Source organism: Mesoplodon bidens (assembly GCF_964165515.1).
Source record: "Mesoplodon bidens genome assembly, chromosome: 2".
NCBI classification, from domain to species: Eukaryota; Metazoa; Chordata; class Mammalia; order Artiodactyla; family Ziphiidae; genus Mesoplodon; species Mesoplodon bidens.
In genome coordinates, this window is record NC_138177.1 from 46,326,414 (window position 1) to 46,344,840 (window position 18,427).

Sequence of the window (18,427 nt, forward strand, 5' to 3'; positions counted from 1 at the left end):
TTCTAGTTCTGTAAAAAAATGCCATTGGTAATTTGATAGGGATTGCAATGAATCTGTAGATTGCTTTTGGGTAGTATAGTCATTTTCACAATATAGTAATTTTCTTCCAATCCAAAAACATGGCATATCTCTCCATCTGTTGGTATCATCTTAAATTTCTTTCATCAGTGCCTTATAGTTTTCTGCATACAGCTCTTTGTCTCCTAGGTAGGTTTATTCCTAGGTATTTTATTCTTTTTGTTGCAATGGTAAATGGGAGTGTTTCCTTAATTTCTCTTTCACATTTTTCATCATTAGTGTATAGGAATGCAAGAGATTTCTGTGCATTAATTTTGTATCTTGCAACTTTACCAAATCCATTGATTAGGTCTAGTAGTTTTCTGGTGGCATCTTTAGGATTCTCTATGTATAGTATCATATCATCTGCAAACAGTGACAATTTTATTTCTTCTTTTCCAATTTGTATTCCTTTTACTTCTTTTTCTTCTCTGATTGCCATGGCTAGAACTTCCAAAACTGTGCTGAATAATAGTGGTGAAAGTGGACATCCTTGTCTTGCTCCTGATCTTAGAGGAAATGCTTTCAGTTTTTCACCATTGAAAATGATGTTTGCTGTGGGTCTGTCACATATGGCCTTTATTACGTTGAGGTAGGTTCCCTCTATGCCCACTTTCTGGAGAGTTTTTATCATAAATGCGTGTTGAATTTTGACAAAAAGCTTTTTCTGCATCTATTGAGATGATCATATGGTTTTTTCTTCTTCAATTTGTTAATATGGTTTATCACATTGACTGATTTACATATATTGAAGAATCCTTGCATCCCTGGGATAAATCCCACTTGATCATGGTGTATGACCCTTTTAATGTGTTGTTGGATTCTGTTTGATATTATTTTGTTGAGGATTTTTGCATCTATGTTCATCCGTGATATTGGTCTGTAATTTTCTTCTTTGTAGTACCTTTGTCTGGTTTTGGTATCAGAGTGATGGTGGCCTCATAGAATGAGTTTGGGAGTGTTCCTTCCTCTACAAAGTTTTGGAAAAGTTTGGGAAGGATGGGTGTTAGCTCTTCTCTAAATGTTTGATAGAATTCACCTGCAAAGCCATCTGGTCCTGGACTTTTCTTTGTTGGAAGATTTTTAATCACAGTTTCAGTTTCATTACTTGTGACTGGTCTGTTCATATTTTCTATTTCTTCCTGGTTCAGTCTTGGAAGGTTATATGTTTCTAAGAATTTGTCCATTCCTTCCAGGTTGTCCATTTTATTAGCATAGAGTTGCTGGTAGTAGTCTCTTAGGATGTTTTGTATTTCTGCGGTATCTGTTGTAACTTCTCCATTTTCCATTTCTAATTTTATTGAGTCCTCTCCCTCTTTTTCTTGATGAGTCTGGCTAATGGTTTATCAATATTGTTTATCTTCTCAAAGAACTAGCTTTTAGTTTTATTGACCTTTACTATTGTTTTCTTTGTTTCTATTTCATTTATTTCTGCTCTGATCTTTTATTTCTTTCCTTCTGCTCACTTAGGGTTTTGTTTCTTCTTTCTCTAGTTCCTTTAGGTGTAAGGTTAGATTGTTTATTTGAGATTTTTCTTGTTTATTGAGGTAGGCTTTTATAGCTATAAACTTCCCTCTTAGAACTGCTTTTCCTGTATCCCATAGGTTTTGGATCGTGTTTTCATTGTCATTTGTCTCTAGGTATTTTTTGATTTCCTCTTTGATTTCTTCAGTGATCTCTTGGTTATTTAGTAATGTACTGTTTAGCCTCCATGTGTTTCTGTTTCTTACTTTTTTTTCCCTGTAATTCACTTCTAATCTCATAACATGGTGCTCAGAAAAGATTCTTGATATGATTTCAATTTTCTTAAATTTACCATGGCTTGATTTGTGACCCAAGATGTGATCTATCCTGGAGAATGTTCTGTGCGCACTTGAGAAGAAAGTGTAATCTTTTGTTTCTGGATGGAATGTCCTATAAACATCAATTACATCTATCTGGTCTATTGTGTCATTTAAAGCTTCTGTTTCCTTATTTTTTTTCACTTTGGATGATCTGTCCATTGGTGTAAGTGAGGTGTTAAAGTCCCCCACTATTAATGTGTTACTGGCGATTTCCTCTTTTAGAGCTGTTAGCAGTTGCCTTATGTATTGAGGTGCTCCTATGCTGGGTGCATATATATTTGTAATTGTTCTATCTTCTTCTTGGATTGATCCCTTGATCATTATGTAGTGTCCTTCCTTGTCTCTTGTAACAGTCTTTATTTTAAAGTGTATTTTACCTGATATGAGTATTGCTACTCCAGCTTTCTTTTGATTTCCATTTGCATGGAATATCTTTTTCCATCCCCTCACTTTCAGTCTGTATGTGTCTCTAGGTCTGAAGTGGGTCTCTTGTAGACAGCATATATACGGGTCTTGTTTTTGTATCCGTTCAGCAAGCCTTTGTCTTTTGGTTGGAGCATTTAATCCATTCACGTTTAAGGTAACTACCGATATGTATGTTCCTATGACCATTTTCTTAATTGTTTTGAGTTTGTTTTTGTAGGTCCTTTTCTTCTCTTGTGTTTCTCACTTAGAGAAGTTCCTTTAGCATTTGTTTTAGAGCTGGTTTGGTGGTGCTGAATTCTCTGAGCTTTTCCTTGTCTGTAAAGCTTTTGATCTCTCCATCGAATCTGAATGAGATCCTTGCTGGGTAGAGTAATCTTGGTTGTAGTTTCTTCCCTTTCATCACTTTAAGTATATCATGCCACTCCATTCTGGCTTGTAGAGTTTCCGCTGAGAAATCAATTGTTAACCTAATGGGAGCTCCCTTGTATGTTGTCATTTTTCCCTTGTTCCTTTCCATAATTTTTCTTTGTCTTTAATTTTTGCCAGTTTGATTACTATGTGTCTTGGCATGCTTCTCCTTGGGTTTATCCTGTATGGGACTCGCTGCACTTCCTGTACTTGGGTGGCTATTTCCTTTCCCATGTTACGGAAATTTTCAAGTATAATCTCTTCAAGTATTTTCACAGGTCCTTTCTCTCTCTCTCCTCCTTCTGGGAACCCTATAATGTGAATATTGTTGCGTTTAATGTTGTCCCAGAGGTCTCTTAGGCTGTCTTCATTTCTTTTCATTCTTTTTTCTTTATTCTGTTCCTCAGCAGTGAATTCCACCATTCTGTCTTCCAGGTCACTTATCCGTTCTTCTGCCTCAGTTATTCTGCTATTGATTCCTTCTAGTTTTCATTTCAGTTATTGTATTGTTCATCTCTGTTTGTTTGTTCTTTAATTCTTCGAGGTCTTTGTTAAACATTTCTTGCATCTTCTTGATCTTTGCCTCCATTCTTTTTCTGAGGTCCTGGATCATCTTCACTATCATTATTGTGAATTCTTTTTCTGGCAGGTTGCCTATCTCAACTTCATTTAGTTGTTTTTCCGGGGTTTTATCTTGTTCTTTCATCTGGTACATAGCCCTCTGCCTTTTCATCTTGTCTATCTTTCTGTGAATGTGGTTTTTGTTCCACAGGCTGCAGGATTGTAGTTCTTCTTGCTTCCGCTGTCTGCTCTCTGATGGATGAGGCTATCTAAGAGGCTTTTGCACGTTCCCTGATGGGAGGGACTGGTGGTGGGTAGAGCTGACTCGAGATTGACTTTTTTATTCAGCATAATGCCCTTGAGATCCATCCCAGTTGATGTGTGTATCAGTAGTTCATTTCTTTTCATTGCTGAGTAATATTACATGGTATTGATGCACCACAGTTTAACTGTTCACTTATTGTAAGACATTTTGGTTGTTTCCAGTTTTGGGCTAATACAAATAAAGTTTTGTAATAGGTGTGTAGTGACGACTCATTGTGATCTTATTTTGCATTTTGCTAATGACAGGTGATGTTGAACATCTTTTCATATGCTAATTTGCCATCGTTTAATCTGGTGAAATGGCTTTTTGTATCTTTTGTTAATTTTCTGGTTGTATTGTTTGGGTTTTTTAATGCTGGCTTTCAAGAATTCTTTATAGATTCTAGATGAGTCCTTTGTCATATATGTGGTTTGCAAGTAAGTTCTCCTAGTCTGTAGCTTGTCTTTTCATTCTCTTAATGGGTTTTTCACAGACCAAAAGTTTTTAATCTTGATAAAGTCAACTTATCAATTTTTCCTTTTATGAATCATGCTTTCAGTGTCACATCTAAAACCTCTATAAACCAAGGCTTAGCTACTCAAAATTTTTTCCTCTGTTTACTTTGAGAAGTTACATAGTTTCACATTTCACATTTAAATGTATGATCCATTTGGAGCTAATTTTTGTATAATGTATGAGGTATAAGTTAAGGTTCATTTTTTTGCCAATAGACATCCAACTGTTCCAGCATTATTTATTAAAAAGATGATTCTTCCTACAAGGTCTGCTTTTGTACCTTTGTTAAAAGTCAGCTGGCCGCATTTGTGGGGCTATTACTGCATTCTCTATTCTACTCCATTGATTTATGTGTCTCTCCCTATACCAATACTACACTGTCTTGATTACTATATAGCTATATGGTCTTGAAATCAAGTAAACTGTACCCACTTATTCTTTTTTCAAAGCTGTTTTAGCTATTATAGCTCCTATACTTTCCCAAGTAAATTTTAAAATAAGTTGGCCTATGCCTACAAAAAAAACTAGAATTTGACAGAAACTGTGTTAAAATTGTGTATTGATTTGGGGAGAATTTACATCATTTCCATCATTTCTATGTTGAGTCTTCCAGGCCATAAACAATGCACATTTCTCCCATTATTTAGACCTTTGATTTTTTTCATCAGTTTTGTACTTTACAGCATAAAAGTCTTGTACATATTTTGTTATATTAACACCTAAGTAGTTCAATATTTTTGGAGTGATTGTAAATGATATTGTATTTTTAATTCCAGTTTCTATGTGTTCACTGTTAGTATATAGAAATATAACATTTTTGTAAGCTGATTTTATATCTTGCAACCTTGCTGAATTCACTTATTAGTTCTAGTTTTTTGATAGATTCCATGTTTTTATATGTGTAGAACATCATGTCTCCTTCAGATAGGGTCAACTGTTTGCTTTCTTTCCAATTCATATGCCTTTTATTTCTTGATCTTGCCTAGTAGTACTGTCTAGAACTTCCAGTACTATGTTTAATAGGTGTGCTAAGAATATGCCTTGTTCCCAACCTTAGGGTAAAGCATTCAGTCATTCATCATTAACTATGGTATTAGCTGTGAAATTTTTATAGATATTCTTAACCAAGTTGAGGAAGTTCCACTCTATTCCTAGTTTTTAGAGAGATTATTTTTTTAAATCATGAATCGGTGTTGAATTTTTCAAATGCTTTTTCTGCATCAATTGGTACACTCATACAATCTTTCCTCTTGTTAATGTGGATGGATTACACTGATTCATTTTCAAACACTGAACCAACCGGGCATCCCTGAAATCAACCCCACTTGGTCATGGGACATAATTCCTTTTACATACTGCTGACTTCTATTTGCTAATATTTTGTTGAGGACTTCTGTATCTGTGAATATTGGCCTATAATTTTCTTTTTTGTACTGTCTTTGATTTTGGTATTAGGACAATAGTAGCCTCATAAAATGAACTGGGAACTGATCCACCTTCTTCCATTATCTGGAAAAGAATATAAAGAATCGGTGTCAATTCTTTAAAATTTTGGTAGAATTCTCCAGTGAAACCAGTTGAGCCCCAAGATTTCATTTTAGGAATTTTTTTATTGTAAATTCAATTCCCTTAATAGTTATAGGGCTATTCAAATTATCCATTTCATATTAGGTTATAGTCTACACTTTTCTACAAATTGGTGCACTTCATCTAAGTTATTATATTTTTTCCCAATAGCAAGCCAACCCAAGAATTCTACCTAGCAAGCATCACATAAAGTTGGGAAGCTATCTCAATTACAAAATGCCAAGGCACTTGAAGTAATAGTTTTAGGTTTACACTATGTGGCATCTCTTATAAGAGTGACTTATAAAGCATCCCACTGAAACTGTTTTTCAAGGAGTGGCAATGTATTTGGGCAATCCAACCATACCATCCTCACTGCACCACATGCAGAATGACTCTCCAGTTACACCCAAACCAGAAGAGTTAACTGGACGTGAAGGGATCACATCTTGGTATTTTTACTCTGATGTTCCAGTCAGTGCTCCTCTTAGCCTTTTTTTTTTTTTTAACTCTGTTTAAAACTCACAAGAAGTTGCAAAAATAACAGAGTCCCATGTACCCTTCACCCAGCTTCTCCTGATGGTGACATCTTATATACCTATAGCACAGTATCAAAACCAGGAAACTGACATTAGTACATTACTAGATTATGGATTCCTTTATCATTTTTATAGATAAGCTATATAATAGTGAACTTTCTCAGAAACTCTCCCAACACTTGGGCATCCTATTAGCAATCAAACTACCAATCCAGACTTCTAATTCAACTGCAAACTACCTATATATAAACAATCCTTCTACACACAAACATATACATACTCTATATATTCATACCTCACACACAGAAACACAAAAGTTTGCATCCACACATGCACAAACTTATATGAAAACAACAGCAATCCCACCCTTCTTATCTGAGTACTGTATTTCACTAATTTCTACTTTCCCTAGCTATTACTACATGAAGACTACGTGTAAATGAGTCTGAGGGCTAAAAGAAATCTTTAAAAGTTATCTAACATAAAAACCCATCCAATGCTTGATTCCTTGTACCACATCCTCATCAATGATCCTTCAGCCTTTACTTGAGTACTTCTAATGACAAAAAACAAATAACATATGAAGGAATCCAATCCATCTTTGGTCAATCCTAATTCTTGAAAGGTATCTCTAATCATTAGCCCAAAACTTAAAAATCTGTACTCATTTACTTCTAGTTGTATCCTTTGGGGGATATGAACAAAAAAGGCTTATCCCTCACTGTCTTTCTCCCAGGAAAGACAGATGCCCTATTTTGCCTAAGATGTCCTAGTTTGCATCTATTGCTCTGGCATACTTAATAACCCCTTTTACCTTCAAGATCTGAACAGAACATTATATATTCACTCTATCCTGTATAGCCCTCAAAAATATGAAGACCACATAAAAATTAGGTTAACCTCATTTTTCAGCTCTTCTTTGTATGATACAATTTTGAGGGCCTTCACTAGCCTTATCATTCTTGCCTCTGAATGCACACCAGCTTATTGATATTCCAAGAGCTTAAGTTCCTTGTCCCATATATATACTAATGAAAGATTTTCTAATCCCAGTTAAAGAACAGAAAGTCACTTACACCCCTTTGAATTCTAGACCAAGATACAGCATTGCAATTACTGTGCCTCTGGGTAAAGACATCTGAGTGTCTTGAACCATGATACTAGGTAGCAGTCTCACATTATACCAGTAGGTGTCACTCTATATATGATATATTTAAAGTTATTTAAGTCTCAATTTCATTCATTCAACAAATTTTTATTAAGCATCCATTATGTGCCAGGCATGATTCTAGGTGCTATGAGATTATAGAGGTGAACAAGACATGATCTTATTTTCATGGAGCTTACAGGCTAGATATTAATGAACAAATCTGCTTTATTTACTTTATATATAAAAGTCTATAAAATTCTATTCCTAGGGAAATTTTATTTTCCTGAGTTATTAGATAATAACACTCAAAATAACTCATGAAGAACATATTAATGAAACAGAATCAGAGCGGTATAGGTGAGATTAATGTATCCAGTGTATTTTCTAGCTGTTTGAATTGATACAACACTTCTCTTCCAAATTTCAAGTTTCTAAAACCCAAACTTTAGGTATCCCTCATTACAGTGGGGAGGAATTTATCTTAAAAAACAATTCAAAACACAACATTGTAAAGCAATTATATTCCAATTTTTAAAAAATGCACATTAAAAAAAAATCTACCTATTCATGTTTTTACAAAGGAGAGACTGGTATACAAATTTTTAAAGATTATTTGTAAAGCTTATTAATTCCCAAGTTCATATTTCCTTGTTTCTACTTAGAAAAGTTAAAATGTCCCCTTCTAAATACCAATATACTCCCCAGGTTAACAGAACAAAGACAGTAATGAATTATGCCTCAGCATAGAATTTAGGAATTCTTCTACTGTCAACATCCTTATTTGGATACATGTGAGACTCATAGCAATTATCAGGACTTAAAGGTGATCTACTCATGGTTAGAGCACTCCAATGAAAGGTCACACTTTGTCAAAATAAACAGATCTAAGAGAAGGAGGAGACACTGTACATCAAAAAAGTATATTTGCCTGCACAGAAATCCAAGAACCTTTCATTAATCCAAGAACTATTTAATTGTTATTTTACTTCTCTGTATTCTCAAATAGAATGTTCTCTAAACTGGAAAGGCTAGGAAAAACATGGTTAAGGAAATATTTCAGGCTCAAAAGTCCTACTGCTTCAAATTCTTTAACTTCAAAATTCAGTCAAATAAATCTATTTGAGAAAAATGATGCTTATAAGAATTTAATAAGACCTGACAGCTTCATGTAATATCCAACCTACTGTTTATTTTGAAATACCTCAAACTCTTATTAGTTACTGTTCAAATTACCTGAAATATACTGCATATTGTTCAATTTTAGCATGGACTCACATGCATACTTTAGAACACAAGAAGTACTCAATGAACATGAAGTTATAAATAAACACTAAGGTGCTTCATAAAACATGGTTAACATAAAAAAGATTAAATTAATTTATACCTAATATTAAAGCATTTTCTTTCACTTTGAAAGGTAAAGTGGTGGTTGACCAAATATATGTAAAACACGGTTTACTGTGTATGTTTTTTTCTTTTTTTTTTTTTGTGGTACGCGGGCCTCTCACTGTTGTGGCCTCTCCCCTTGCGGAGCACAGGCTCTGGATGCACAGGCTCAGCGCCCATGGCTCACGGGCCTAGCCGCTCCATGGCATGTGAGATCTTCCCGGACCGGGGCACGAACCCGTGTCCCCTGCATCGGCAGGCAGACTCTCAACCACTGCGCCACCAAGGAAGCCCTGTGTATGATTTTTTAATTACATTTGTAAACTCTCTGACAGGTTCAGTACTGTTAATGTCTGGCATATCTGAGATGTCACCAAATTTGGGGAAACTCAATGGCAGAGACCTCTGTTATCGCAGTACTTTTATTCCAAATATAAAAATGCATGTGTGCAAAAGGGGGGTTAGTGTATTGGAAAAAGCACAGCTTTTGGTGTCACAACGATCTACGTTTGAATTTCAGTACCACCCTAAATAGCTATGTGATTTCTGGGCAAGTTACTTAAACTGTTCTAAGCATCGCTTTTCCACCAACATGCAAATAACAGGTTGGATAGGACTAATACATTGTTTATATTATATAAATGCCTAATACATGGTTTGATACATAGCAGGTACTCAAGAAATGGTATTTATTAGGAGAATGTCATTTTTTTTACCATTAGATTGACTATACCAGTTAATGTTGAACAACTACTGACTCACTAGTTTTTATAACTATAACAGGTTTATAAAACCAAACCCCTTACTAGACTGAATGCCAACAAATAAGCACCTTCTCCTTTAACACAAGTGTATTTTGCATGACCTTACATGAATTGCTTAGATAAAAGCTTTTTCTCTTCTCTTTTGTTATTTTAAAGTGCAGATGCATTTGAGTCATTTTCTCCTTTTGTTTCATATCCTTAAGATCCAAAGCTTCAAAGACATAATGTCAGCATGCATCGATTTATGACTGAACTCTTGAAGAGACACTGAAGAATTACCTTGTCAATCACCCCAAGGACTCTGAAGGCCTTCAGCTCCTCGGCAGGGCTCCTTAGGTTCCAAGGGGGCCTTGAACTTAGTGATCCTGGAGGCTAATGGAAGATATCAAAGATTATACATCAATCAGGGAGGTGCTTGAAGGAAGACTGCCTGCTGAAGCAAATGTCAGGCCAAAGGAACTAAATTTATCATAAATCAGAGAATGGAAAGATGAAAGGAGGAAATTTCTGTTTGTCTGGAATGTAAAATAAAAAAATAATAAAATCAAAAATGAAGAAAATCAAGAAAACAGTTGCAAGTAAATAAATCATAACATTGAAAACAAAATTTTAAAAAGAAAAATTAATGAGCTGATATAGTTTCCAGAGCAACAATGCAATTCAGAACTGTATAGCTGTAATGAAACTTTGTAACAAATGGCTAACTGAGCCAACAATCAATCACAGCCTTATATTTACCCCAGAAGCCTCAAGAGCAATTTAGAAGGAGGGGACTAAAACAAATGTAACAACAGATAAACTTGGGGAGGGAAGGAACATAAGTCATTTTCTCTCATCATAAAACTACAGTCCTTTAATGTTACTTTATAAATATATACTAGGTATGTTAAGAGGGATTGGCAAATTCAAGTTCAATCAGAATTGCCAATAATGGTGAAAAATTAAGAGACTCTGTCATATAACCAATAATTATTAGAACTGAGATTGTGTAAGCCTAGAAAAGAGATGATTTACAGAAGAAAGAAAATATTTTTTAATATTTGAACGTTCAAATCTGTGATGTGGAAAACTTAGTCTGTTCACCACAAAAATAAGTCCAAAAAAGATCAGTGAATAAGGAAGGGATATTTCAGTACCACATGCAATGAAAGAATAATCCTAACTTTCCATCCATTGGTCTTAGTTTTTCCCTATCAGTAAAGTAAAACATTAGACTAGATAAACTCTAAAGATGTCTCCATTTGGCATTTACAACCAGAAAGCAATGTTTTATTAATCCTTATATTAAAATGGTGATGCTGCAAAGGATGACAGGACACACAAAGCCTTATTATACCCTCAAAGCAGACCTATTTGTTGTAAAAAGTCTGTTAGAATATATAGGAAACATTTATCATCCCCATGAGTAGACAATAAATATCCTGGTTAACCAAATGTCATGATTACCAGAGCTACTGAGTTACATTTTTGATACTTCAAGTCCTAGTGCAACTCAGCATCACTAGACAAGAAGCTCCTTGAGAACAGGAAATATGCCTTATTCATCTTTATATTCACAGTGCCTAGCATGTTGGTTGGAAGCAAAGAGAAAGAGCAGAAAAGAGAGGAAGAAGGAAGAGAGGAGGGTAACAAGTGAGGGAGGTTGCATAGACAAATTAGGTGTCTTTTACAAACGGGGAAAACTGTCACTTTGTGAAATTTTCTAAAAGCAGCAATCCTAATTGCTTTCAAAAAATTTTTTGTTTTTAGGTTTAGTAAGCAAATACTAACTTCAATATGCCTAAAGAGGTGGTATTTAATTTTTTTTTAAAAGACAACTTTTTATTTTTTAAAGAGACTTAACTTGAGAACGCTGGTGACAGTGGCAACTGGACAGAAGATAATCTTTTCTCTTTTTTTAAGTACATTGCTCTTTTTTTATGTTTTTTAAAAATTTATTTTATTTTATTTATTTATTTTTGGCTGTGTTGGGTCTTTGTTGCTGCATGCGGGCTTTCTCTAGTTGCGGCGAGCAGGGGCTACTCTTCATTGCGGTGTGCGAGCTTCTCATTGCAGTGGCTTCTCTTGTTGCACAGCACAGGCTCCAGGCGCGCGGGCTTCAGTAGTTGTGGCATGAGGGCTCAGTAGTTGTGGCTCGCGAGTTCTAGAGCTCAGGCTCAGTAGTTGTGGCGCACGGGCTTAGTTGCTCTGCAGCATGTGGGATCTCCCCGGACAACGACTTGAACCCGTGTCATCTGCATTGGCAGGTGGATTCTTAACCACTATGCCACAAGGGAAGCCCGATAATAATCTTTTTAAAGCTATTTAATTTCTACTTCTAGGATATGTTTCCAAAAAATTCCTTTTTAATCTCACTTTATTAGGTGCTGAGTTGGATGACATAAAACACAGATACATCTCTGCCTCCCTAAACTCCAAGGGGAGTTTTTAAGGGCAGAAAAACATTTAGCAGAGTATTTTAATAGACATATAACAGAAATAGTCTCTTCACTCTTAATCTATATTATTTTATCTTCATACCTCACCCTGGCCTGAGTGTAGTACTTACAAGAAGTTATTATTATAATCCCCATTTTACAGATAAATAAAAGGAAGTTCAGAATGGTTGGGTGTTTACCGTCAGAAAGAGCAGTGAAAGATCCTAGGCTAGATCCCAACTCCTTACTCTATTGCTTGCAGTCCTTCTGCTACACAACACATTCTGATAATTAAGAATTCATCTCCCCCTACTCTATTACCAAGTAAGAACAAGAACTGCTTGTGATTTTGGTGAGAGGAATGGTTAGGAAAAGTTATAGGAGGAAAAAGAATACTTTAAGTGATAACTTATCCATTACATTCATCTTTGAAAATATAGCCAAACACGTCCAACATCCCTATCTCCTACTTATCCCTCTTATTCAGTAATGTCATTGGATCTTTCAGTTTCCAAAGCAAGTTATCAGTTCACTTTAGCAACCTCAACAGCAAAGACAGCAAACCACAAAATCTCTACTGTGCCTTTCAATAAATTACTGTGTGCCCACTATGTGCATGATAACTGAAAGGGATATAAATCATCAAAAAACAACATCCCAGGACTTCCCTGGTGGTCCAGCAGTTAAGACTCTGCGTTCCCAATGCAGGGGGCTCGGGTTCAATCCCTGGTCAGGGAACTAGATCCCGCATGCTGCAACTAAGAGCCCACATGCTGCAACTAAGAGCCCGCATGCTGCAACTAAAGATCCTGTACGCCGCAACTAAAGATCCCGTATGCTGCAACTAAGACATGGCACAGCCAAATAAATAAATATTAAAAAAAAAAGACATGGTCCCTAGCTTCAAGACATTTACAACTTACCTGAGGAGATAAGCCAAATACATGAAAAGTTAAGTAACAATACATTTTTTAAAAACATAAGACAATAGAGATAAGTCACTAGTTTATCACGTGTCTGATAACCTGTGGTCTCAGAAAGAAGTGGAATCAAAGGGGATTTTAAATGTTATGTAGGAATTAGGTTAGGAAAGGATATTATACATAGGATTGGGGAAAAAAGAACTCTCTTGGTGGGGAAAAAATGTTCAAATTGTAGAACAAAGGAAAATAAAATTGCACTTTTAAGGTTGGTCAGTTTTATTGACTTTAACAGGCCTTGAATGCCAGGGAAAAAAGTCTGGACTATGTTTTCCAGACTCTAGAAAACAAGTTTTTGTATGAGAAGCAACCCAACGAAAAGAGTGATTTAGTAAGGTTGCTTTTGCAAAGACAGGAATGGTGAAATTGTAATGGGGAAAGACCAAAGGCAAAGTGATCATTCAAGTTCTCTTTCTACTTTAACCATCTATAAAAGTTTAAGATCAGAGAAATGAACAAAGAAAGATCATGAAATAAAACCATCAATAAAAAATCCTGTATTTCTGATATGCAGTGTTTAAATTGGGTAGAATCCCTATAGATCTATTCCTTTTTTAGATGGCAAAAGGAAACATAAATCCACAGAATTTTAAGAAAAGAAAGAGACCGAGATCAAGTCCAACATTTTTTTTTTCAGATGAGAAAACTGAAAAGCAGCAAGGTTAAGCAATTTGTCTAAGATGACAAAACTAGGCAATAGACAAGAGGGGATTAAATCTTATTTATAAAATAATATAACATTGTTTAGGAAAACTTCAGCCAATGCTATTGGGGCAGGGTGGGGTGGAAATATTTCTAGGCAACATGGCTGATTTCCTTAAAGAAAAAAGTAAAAATTTCACTTATTTGTATTAGTTACTATATCAGAAGATGCCTAGAGAAGCAAGGAGTTCAAAACTTAAATACAGAGGGTGAGGAGAAGGGAAAGGCAAGAATATATGATAGTCCAACAACCTTCAAAACCAAAGATGGCAAGTATATATCACTCAACTGCTCAAGCCAATGGCAAACTCTATTAGTCCCACACTCTGTCTTGCAATACAGCCACTACCAGTGGACTAGAGTTAGCACACTAGTAGAACCTATTGACTATTCCTGTTCAACACTGTCTAAATGGTTAAGTGAACCTTACCTTTGTTTACATTTTTGGTGTTTTTTAAAGCTGTTGTTTATCCTGCCCAGAGTCTCTTTCACTCAGTATTATTCCCTTTTATCAATGGGATCTATCTCAATTCTTACCAATCTGTTAGTGAGGTACTTTTCAAATTTTAACATGCATGCACATCACCTGAGGACCTTGTAAAAATGGAGATTCGGACTTCCGGGTAAGATGGCGGAAGAGTAAGACACGGAGATCACCTTCCTCCCCACGGATACACCAGAAATACAGCTACACGTGGAACAACTCCTACAGAACACCTACTGAACGCTGGCAGAAGACCCTAGACCTCCCAAAAGGCAAGAAACTCCCCACATACCTGGGTAGGGCAAAGCGGAGAGATCCCCACACAGAGGATCGGTGCCGAGCGGCACTCACCAGCCCGAGAGGCTTGTCTGCTCGCCCGCCGGGGCGCGCAGCACTGGAAGCTGAGGCTCGGGCTTCGGTCAGAGCGCAGGGAGAGGACTGGGGCTGGCGGCGAGAACTCAGCCTGAAGGGGGCTAATGTGCCACAGCTAGCCGGGAGGGAGTCCGGGAAAACTCTGGAGCTGCCGAAGAGGCAAGAGACTTTTTCTTCCCTCTTGGTTTCCTGGTGCGCGAGGAGAGGGGATTAAGAGCGCTGCTTAAAGGGGCTCCACAGACGGGCGCGAGTCGCGACTGAAAGCGCGGAGCCCAGCGACGGGCGTGGGACGCTGGGGCTGCTGCTGCCGCCGCCAAGAAGCCTGTGTGCGAGCGCAGGTCACTGCCCACACCGCCCTTCCGGGAGCCTGTGCAGCCCGCCACTGCCAGGGTCCCGGGATCCAGGGGCGGCTTCCCTGGGAGAACGCACGGCGCGCCTCGGGCTGGTGCAACGTCACGCCGACCTCTGCCGCTGGAGGCTCGTCCCGCACTCTGTGCCCCTCCATCCCGCCCGGCCTGAGTGAGCCAGAGTCCCCGAAGAGGCTGCTCCTTTAACCCTGTCCTGTCTGAGCGAAGAACAGACGCCCTTCAGGGACCTACACGCAGAGGCAGGGCCAAATCCAAAGCTGAGACCCAGGAGCTATGAGAACAAAGAAGAGAAAGGGAAACCTCTCCCAGCAGCCTCAGAAGCAGCGGATTAAAGCTCCACAATCAACTTGATGTACCCTGCATCTGTGGAATACATGAATAGACAACACATCATCCCAAATTGAGGAGCCCGGAGTCAGTGCTGTGCCTCTGAGGTGGGAGAGCCAACTTCAGGACACTGGTCCACAAGAGACCTCCCAGCTCCACATAATATCAAACGGCAAAAATCTTCCAGAGATCTCCCTCTCAACAGCAGCACCCAGCTTCACTCAATGACCAGCAAGCTACAGTGCTGGACACCCTAAGCCAAACAACTAGCAAGACAGGAACACAACGCCACCCATTAGCAGAGAGGTGGCCTAAAATCATAAAAAGTCTGCAGACACCCCAAAACACACCACCAGACGTGGACCTGCCCACCAGAAAGACAAGATCCAGCCTCATCCACCAGAACACAGGCACTAGTCCCTTCCACCAGGAAGCCTACACAACCCACTAAACCAACCTTAGCCACTGGGGACAGACACCAAAAACAACGGGAACTACGAACCTGCAGCCTGCAAAAAGGAGACCCCAAACACAGTAACATAAGCAAAATGAGAAGACAGAAAAACACACAGCAGGAGAAGGAGCAAGATAAAAACCCACCAGATCTAACAAATGAAGAGGTAATAGGCAGTCTACCTGAAAAAGAATTCAGAATAATGATGGTAAAGATGATCCAAGATTCTATTTCCCAGATCCAAAATCTTGGAAATAGAATAGACAAAATGCAAGAAACAGTTAACAAGGACCTAGAAGAACTAAAGATGAATCAAGCATCGATTAAAAACACAATACATGAAATAAAAAATACTCTAGATGGGATCAATAGCAGAATAACTGAGGCAGAAGAACGGATAAGTGAGGTGGAAGATAAAATAGTGGAAATAACTGCTGCAGAGCAAAATAAAGAAAAAAGAATGAAAAGAACAGAGGACAGTCTCAGAGACCTCTGGGACAACATTAAACGCACCAACATTCGAATTATAGGGGTTCCAGAAGAAGAAGAGAAAAAGAAAGGGACTGAGAAAATATTTGAAGAGATTATAGTTGAAAACTTCCCTAATATGGGAAAGGAAATAGTTAATCAAGTCCAGGAGGCACAGAGAGTCCCATACAGAATAAATCCAAGGAGAAATACACCAAGACACATATTAATCAAACTGTCAAAAATTAAACACAAAGAAATCATATTAAAAGCAGCAAGGCAAAAACAACAAATAACACACAAGGGAATCCCCATCAGGATAACAGCTGATCTCTCAGCAGAAACTCTACAAGCCAGAAGGGAGTGGCAGGACATAATTAAAGTGATGAAGGAGAAAAACCTGCAACCAAGATTACTCTACCCAGCAAGGATCTCATTCAGATTTGATGGAGAAATTAAAACGTTTACAGACAAGCAAAAGCTGAGAGAGTTCAGCACCACCAAACCAGCTTTACAACAAATGCTAAAGGAACTTCTCTAGGCAAGAAACACAACAGAAGGAAAAGACCTACAATAACGAACCCAAAACAATTAAGAAAATGGGAATAGGAACATACATATCGATAATTACCTTAAATGTAAATGGACTAAATGCTCCCACCAAAAGACACAGATTGGCTGAATGGATACAAAAACAAGACCCATATATATGCTGTCTACAAGAGACCCACTTCAGACCTAGAGACACATACAGACTGAAAGTAAGGGGATGGAAAAAGATATTCCATGCAAATGGAAACCAAAAGAAAGCTGGAGTAGCAATTCTCATATCAGACAAAATAGACTTTAAAATAAAGACTACTAGAAGAGACAAAGAAGGACACTACCTAATGATCAAGGGATCGATCCAAGAAGAAGATATAACAATTGTAAATATTTATGCACCCAACATAGGAGCACCTCAATACATAAGGCAAATACTAACAGCCATAAAAGGAGAAATCGACAGCAACACACTCATAGTAGGGGACTTTAACACCCCACTTTCACCAATGGACAGATCATCCAAAATGAAAATAAATAAGGAAACACAAGCTTTAAATGATACATTAAGCAAGATGGACTTAATTGATATTTATAGGACATTCCATCCAAAAACAACAGAATACACATTTTTCTCAAGTGCTCATGGAACATTCTCCAGGATAGATCATATCTTGGGTCACAAATCAAGCCTTGGTAAATTTAAGAAAATTGAAATTGTATCAAGTATCTTTTCCGACCACAATGCTATGAGACTAGATATCAATTACAGGAAAAGAGCTGTAAAAAATACAAACACATGGAGGCTAAACAATACACTACTTAATAACGAAGTGATCACTGAAGAAATCAAAGAGGAAATTAAAAAATACCTAGAAACAAATGACAATGGAGACACGACGACCCAAAACCTATGGGATGCAGCAAAAGCAGTTCTAAGAGGGAAGTTTATAGCAATACAATCCCACCTTAAGAAACAGGAAACATCTCGAATAAACAACCTAACCTTGCACCTAAAGCAATTAGAGAAAGAAGAACAAAAACATCCCAAAGTTAGCAGAAGGAAAGAAATCATAAAAATCAGATCAGAAGTAAATGAAAAAGAAATGAAGGAAACGATAGCAAAGATCAATAAAACTAAAAGCTGGTTCTTTGAGAAGGTAAACAAAATTGATAAACCATTAGCCAGACTCATCAAGAAAAAAAGGGAGAAGACTCAAATCAATAGAATTAGAAATGAAAAAGGAGAAGTAACAACTGACACTGCAGAAATACAAAAGATCATGAGAGATTACTATAAGCAACTCTATGCCAATAAAATGGACAACCTGGAAGAAATGGACAAATTCTTAGAAATGCACAACCTGCCAAGACTGAATCCGGAAGAAATAGAAAATATGAACAGACCAATCACAAGCACTGAAATTGAAACTGTGATAAAAAATCTTCCAACAAACAAAAGCCCAGGACCAGATGGCTTCACAGGCAAATTCTATCAAGCATTTAGAGAAGAGCTAACACCTATCCTTCTGAAACTCTTCCAAAATATAGCAGAGGGAGAAACACTCCCGAACTCATTCTACGAGGCCACCATCACCTTGATACCAAAACCAGACAAGGATGTCACAAAGAAAGAAAACTACAGGCCAATATCACTGATGAACATAGATGCAAAAATCCTCAACAAAATACTAGCAAACAGAATCCAACAGCACATTAAAAGGATCATACACCATGATCAAGTGGGGTTTATTCCAGGAATGCAAGGATTCTTCAATATACGCAAATCAA

At 37.3% G+C, this 18,427-nt stretch overlaps 1 protein-coding gene across 3 annotated transcripts in view; it reads right to left on the minus strand.

Annotated features, from left to right (window-relative positions):
- RPS6KC1 (ribosomal protein S6 kinase C1) overlaps nucleotides 1-18,427 on the minus strand; it is a 205,355-nt gene that overhangs the window by 68,426 nt on the left and 118,502 nt on the right. For all 3 annotated transcript variants that reach the window (XM_081221549.1, XM_081221553.1, XM_081221548.1), the window contains one exon: nucleotides 9,801-9,893. In XM_081221549.1, coding sequence (XP_081077675.1) covers nucleotides 9,801-9,893 — 93 coding nt within the window. The remainder of the gene's footprint in view (nucleotides 1-9,800; nucleotides 9,894-18,427) is intronic.